The sequence below is a fragment of the Harpegnathos saltator genome, unplaced genomic scaffold (assembly GCF_003227715.2).
Source record: "Harpegnathos saltator strain DR-91 unplaced genomic scaffold, Hsal_v8.6 scaffold119, whole genome shotgun sequence".
Classification (NCBI taxonomy): domain Eukaryota; kingdom Metazoa; phylum Arthropoda; class Insecta; order Hymenoptera; family Formicidae; genus Harpegnathos; species Harpegnathos saltator.
This window is the reverse complement of record NW_020229894.1, coordinates 1,481,109-1,487,108: the sequence shown is the minus strand read 5'-3', so window position 1 is coordinate 1,487,108 and position 6,000 is coordinate 1,481,109. Positions and strand designations below refer to the sequence as shown.

At 55.0% G+C, this 6,000-nt stretch overlaps 2 protein-coding genes across 2 annotated transcripts in view; both read left to right on the top strand.

Annotated features, from left to right (window-relative positions):
• Positions 1–884: 884 nt before the first annotated feature.
• Positions 885–6,000, top strand: part of sprt (PDZ domain-containing protein sprite) — an 87,362-nt gene continuing 82,246 nt past the window's right edge. Inside the window, exon 1 of the mRNA XM_025304469.1 lies at positions 885–1,243. The gene's annotated coding sequence lies outside the window, so the exon portion shown is untranslated. The remainder of the gene's footprint in view (positions 1,244–6,000) is intronic.
• LOC105181213 (trichohyalin) lies at positions 3,788–5,872 on the top strand. Its single transcript, XM_011137838.3, has one exon. The coding sequence runs from the start codon at positions 4,204–4,206 to the stop codon at positions 5,452–5,454; it is 1,251 nt and encodes a 416-aa protein (XP_011136140.1). The 5' UTR covers positions 3,788–4,203; the 3' UTR covers positions 5,455–5,872.

Genomic DNA, 6,000 nt, shown 5'->3' with positions numbered 1-6,000 from the left:
CGCGCCGGTGATCGTATTCTTTTTCTGCACCGTTCGCGCGAGCGGAGTAAGTAAAGATAAAGAAATGTGCATTCCCGCGTGATACTTATCGCGCTTCTCCCACAATCGAACGTCTCTCCTTAAACGCGACACTTCCTATTACGAGACTGTTACGCGACTCTCGATATCGCGCGACACCGTTCGCACTGTGACATTATTAATCTTCCGGACCTAATCGATCCTTCCATCTGTACGTGCGGTCCGACGTGTGACATTTGACTGAGAACCAGACGAGATAAAAAATTGAAGCTTTCGGATTTTTATTCCCGCGGGGAGAAGTTAATGCGTTTGTTTGATTCACAGAGGTCTCATGCTTTATCCATAAATTCATGGACCTTTTCTCTCTCTCTCTCTCTCTCTCTCTCTCTCTCTCTCTCTCTCTCTTCTTTCATTCTGCTGCAATTTGACCAAGCATCGGCACGGATCCTGAAACATTCCGCACGTTTAATGCATCCGTTCGTGCGGCGAGAGACCCGGAATTTAATATCGAATTTCCGCAAAACGCACTTTTGTTCGCACGCGCGAACGGTGTTCGCTCACTTCTCGTTAATTTGTCGGGATTCGACGAGAGATTTTTCCCGCCTTGTGATTTCCATTTCGTATTTGGACAAAGTAGGGACAAAGAGACAAAGTAGGGACTTGTCCTCTTCGGCGACGCGAACCTCACGTGCTCCTCGCGCGCTCCTCACGCGCTCCCGACACCCACTCTCAGGGCCGTACAAACTCACCTGGCCGGTTCCCGAGGGGCCCGTCAGAGGGATGGCTTTAAAGGGGCCGGCGGCAAAGAGCAGAGAGAGCTTGGTGTGTGCCCCGACGCGGAAAGCCGGTTAGTCGGTCTCAATCCGCCGTGGCGTTCGCATTAGACGGCGTGCTCCGTCCCGATTCTCTCTTTCGCGCGCGCTCTCGCGCTTCGAAGTGACGGCACGCCGCGCGCCGTTTCAAAAGAATTCCACAAAGGAGCCGAGAAAGATTCGTTTCGGGTCGGCGCGACCGCACGTCGTCATCCATCGGTTGGGTCCTACGCGGTCCTTCGGCGGGCCGGCGCGCGAACCGCCGACGCTCCTTTGTTTCGGTGTAATTGTTGCACGTATATACAGGCTGTTACATACACACACGGTGCGACGACGCATACTCATACAGTGCACGTGACCAGCGAATTCCTACGAGAGCCGGAGGTCGTACACGCGGCTCCTGCGCACGGAGGGTACGTCAATTTCCGCCACCGACCGCTAGTCTCTTCGACGGCGCACGCGTTCTCCGATCCCTTCAGGGTTAGCTGTGTTTACACCCGGCTTTACTAATTGAAAACGCATGGCGACGTGGTTTTGTTCGCGGGCATTGTTCATCGTACCCCGCGGTACGATGCCGGTGCAGTTAGGGACTTTAGCGATTGATTAGGGACAGCGTGCATGATTTATTCCGATCGATGTTGTGATTTGTGTCTTAATTTTTATTCGGAATATTTCTCCCCGGAAAATGTAGCTAGAATTCACCGAAAAAGTCGTCGGGCTGCTCGTCGGGCGAAGAATGACGGTTTATTATTTCGAGTGAAAGTCACGGGACCGTTGCTCGCGCTCGTAATTCCGGGACTCGCTAATCAATGCCGGAGCTTCCCTACCCTTTCCTCCCGACTGAAGAGAATTTATTCGTATAACCGGCTCCCACTTGGAAATCCTCGAAACGTCCGCCGCGAACGTTCTTCCCCGCGCAGCGGACTAAGCACGGTCGATTGATCTCTTAAGCGCTTCTAAAGCCGCTATTACTGAATTTACGGGCCCGAGACGCTTATGGTCTCGCGAGCCGTGCTGTGTTCCGTGAGATCCTTACGTGCGCAACGTAATAACAACCAGAGCTGTTTACCGCGTCGCGGTATTACGCCATTAACAGTATCTACATGCATTTTAACGGTCGGCGATAATTATATCGTTGCCCGCGTATGGGGCGAAAGAAACAAAAGAAACGGTTCGCTGAGCAGGAACTACGCCGCGCTGCTAGGATGGCGGATCAAGTGGCGGGCAGCGCCGAATCCTCCTCGGCAGCGCGTTACCGCTCCTTCACAGCTCGGCGAGCTCGACGCGCCGTTTCCTTTCAGCGGACGCGATGATACCTCGGATTGTATCACGTGTTCACCTTGTCTACGAGGCGTGGCGTTTGTAAGGCGATTTGCCGCGTTAGATAAGCGCCTCGGGAACGCGTGTAGCTCTTTTGAGGATCACGGCGCAAAGTGATATCCTCGTTGCGGACGCATCCTGCTAAAAGTCGAAAGTCTTCTTCATTGACGACATTGTCACGACGAGAACCGGAGATCCCCGCAGCCGGTGTTTCCGATAACGCACGCGCGACATGTGTTGCTAGTGTACTCCTGGCAAATTACAGTCCTGCGCACTCGTAAACCGGCAGCTGCCTTCGGACGACAAGCAGCTCGTAATTGTGGTGTGCATATGTCAAAGTCAGAGAGACAGAGTGCTGATTCAAGAATCTCCGTATCCCCCTAGAAAACTCGAACGATGATTTGTGTGTGGTGTCTTTCGTCACGTTCCGGATTGCCTCCTCCTGCCCGCGCGTTCTCCGTGTTGCCGCGCGAGAGGAAAAAGTCAGGAGGCAAAAAGAGAAGACACTCCGCCCGTCCCCTCCTCCCTCCCCGATCGTACATTACGCGGCGCGTAATTTTTCTCCGCTGCAGTGGTGCGATTCTTTGACTCGCTGTTGGAGTTAACGACGAGTTTCGTTATCGTTGCGCAGCTTTTCTACGGTATACAAAAGCTGCGCGACTATAACGAAAGTGTCGTTAACTCCAATAACGAGTCAAAGAATCGCGCCGCAGCGGCGATCTGTTATTTTCGTATAACGCGGCAACGCACGTGGATCGTATCGCGATACAGTCATCACGCCCGCTGAAGAGCGCGGTCGTTAATTAGCGCGCGATCAACGAGCGAGCGGCGCCACCGCGCGAATGGATTCGCGCGTTTCTTCGCCTTCTATTATCGGCCGGCGTGGATTGATGATGGTTTTCGTTTTCGTTGCTATCAACAATGGAGCTATTACCGTGCCGGTGGCGGTGGCGCGCAGCAGGGGGTGAGCAGCCGAGGAGAGTCGGAGGAGGAAGGGCCGGGGAGAGGGAGAGATCTAACGGTGTCGCAGCACACTTCTCTCGTTTTACCGCTAAATTTGGATTAACCCGATTCGCTCGTGCGAACGTTCCCGAAGCTCATTCAAGTCTCGCGCGAGAAAAAGAGCATCCGCGACGTGACGGTGTAGGAGGGGGGAAAGACTAAGGCGCGGAGAAGGGATGGGGGTAGACGAGAAAGAAGCAAGCTACTACTAGCGAGAGGCTGCTTACCGTTAATCTGACGTTAATGCTGCTCGGTGCATGAGCATTAGTCTCGCGTCATGCGAGATGCAAATGCGAGTCGCTGTAACGCGCGCGCGCGCGCGCGTCGTGAGGAAGTTTTTGCTGCCGAGCTGCAGCTACCGCTCTTTCTCATTGCTCGCCGATGAATCGCGCGACGTCGAATCAGTCGACATGTTAATTAATTAACGCGTCGCAGGGAGCGCGGCTCCAGCGCCGCGAAATGGCGAATGGAGAGACGAGCGAGAGCGAGAGCGAGAGCGAGAGTGAACGAAAAACAACGCGGTTTCCCGACGCGGTCGGCGGTTCAACGAGCATAAATCGACGAAAACAATGCGCGATGCGCCTGATGCGCGACGTCCTCGCCGGCGGCGAGTTGCGTCGCGGAATTGATTCCTGTATACGCGACTGTCATAATTAGAGAATCAATCTGCGCGATGACGACGGCGTACGGTAACGATCGCGAGGGAGACGCTCAGGGGAGGCTCGGATGTGGAGCCCGCGTAGATCGCGGCGAGAACTTAGAAAATCGCACGGGAACGCTTGTCGACTGTCCGCACGCGTGCACGTTCGCTTCCCCGCAAGACCATAATGAACTAGCATAACCCTTGCAGGCAAAACCAGAAGATTACGGTCGGCTCGCAACGTTAAAACTCGCCCGATCGACGGCTCGCATTCCTACACTCAGCTGCACGCACGATCTGCATTTATCGCTCGGAAAAGGCGCGGACCTCTCGGCAGAGACTCCTCCCTCTTCTTCTCTCCCCTGAATATCGCGGGATCTCTCATCAAAGCACCGTCCGAATTTCACGGTCATGGCGGAAGGACCCTCGAGCGAGGAGGAGACTCGCGGGATGAGCGTAAACTACATCGCGAAATTTCGCCGGAGCTGCCGCAATCGCCGCTCGCACGACGAAGTCGCGGACCTGGCGGCCGAGTTGCAGCGCGCCTACACGGCGAAGGAGCTGCAGGCTCAGCTGGAGGAGAAGCAGAGGCGCAGACAGGCGGAGCTGGTGCAAGAGCGCGAGTGCGCTGAATTAGCGCGGCTGCGGCAGCGCGAGGCGTCGGCGGAGGATCTCCGGCGCCGCGCGGAGATCCTGCGCAGAGGCGAGGAGTACAGGCGGCAGTTGGACGAGCAATTGACACGGAAGGAGCGGGAGAGGAGAGTTCTCGCGGAGGAGGCTCGCGAGTACAGAAAGACCCTGGAGGAGATGGATCGCGCGCAGGAAGAGCGCGAGTGCTCGAATGCCTCGGAGAAGAAACGCGAGCTCGTGGTAAAGACGAGGCGGGAGAGACTGATCCTCGAGGAGGTGAAGGAGGCGCGTCGGCAGGTGGAGCGCGAGGCCGAGGAGAGGAAACGACGACAGGATCTGGAGTACCTGAGGCAGATGGACGAGAGGTCAGAGGAGGTGAACAGGCTGCGACAGGAGCAGATAGAGAGGCGCGAGAGTGTCCTGTTGGAAGCCACGCGGATGATACTGGATGCGGAGGCGCGCAAACAAGAGAGGGAGGAACGGCTGTTTGATCTGGTGGCGGAGGAGATCAGATGCGAGCTCGTGATCAGGGAGCGAGAGCAGGCGGCGCGCAGGAGGAGGATGCGCCAGGAACTGGTGGCCGGTTTGGAGGAGCAGATCATCCTCACGGAGCAATGCAAGCGGCGTCTCGTGGAGGAGGATAGAGCCTGGGCCGAGGATGTCATGAGGAAGATTATGGAGGACGAGAGACTGGCGAGATGCACGGCGGAGGCGAAGAGGAGGATGAAAGTGCAGCACCGGGAGGACCTGGAGAATTTGATTGCGCACCGCCGCAGGATTCGCGAGGAGGAGATTGCTAGGATGGAGGAGACCATTAAAGAGGAACAGAGGCTGGCGCGACTCGAGGCGGAGTGCGCGAAGGAGCAGAGGAGGCGCTTATTGACGGTGCATGCGGCCGATATCGCGAACTTCGTGAATCGTGCGGCTCTCACGGCCGAGGAGCGGCGAATCCTCGACGAGACGAGCAAGGGGAATCGGGACACTGGATATGTCGACGACGAAGCCGGCGATGGGGAAGCAAAAGAAAACTGATGACGAAGGGGAACGTTAGGTTCGCAATGTTGCGGATATTATTGGCAACGCGGCGAGATGAAATTGTGAAATATTTAACGGGACGATGAGAGAGAGAGAGTTCCTGGATGGGAAACTTATACCCTGTAAGATGAAGAATAGGTCAGTAGGGATACGTCAGAATTATCGAAGGAATGGAAGAAGCGAAGAGACTAAAAATATTTAGGCCGTTGTGGAGACGGAATGGTTACGACAAACATCCCGACGACTGAGACAAGAAATTGAGCGAAAATGCCAAGTAAGAGAGAGTTCCATTTAACACGTGAAAGAAATGTCGATCGAGAGGCAGCCGTTAGAGACCGTAACGAGCAAAATAAAACAAAAAACGTCGAAAGGAGATCAATTGGAATGGAGGAAACTAATAAAACCAGCTAGAGAGAGAGGGAGAGAGAGAGAGAGAGAGGGAGAGGGGGAGAGAGAGAGAGAGAGAGAGAGAGAGAGAGAGAGAGAGAAAATTATCTTTGAGAGCAAAATCGAAGATGAAATATAGAGCAAGGAAATTAACAA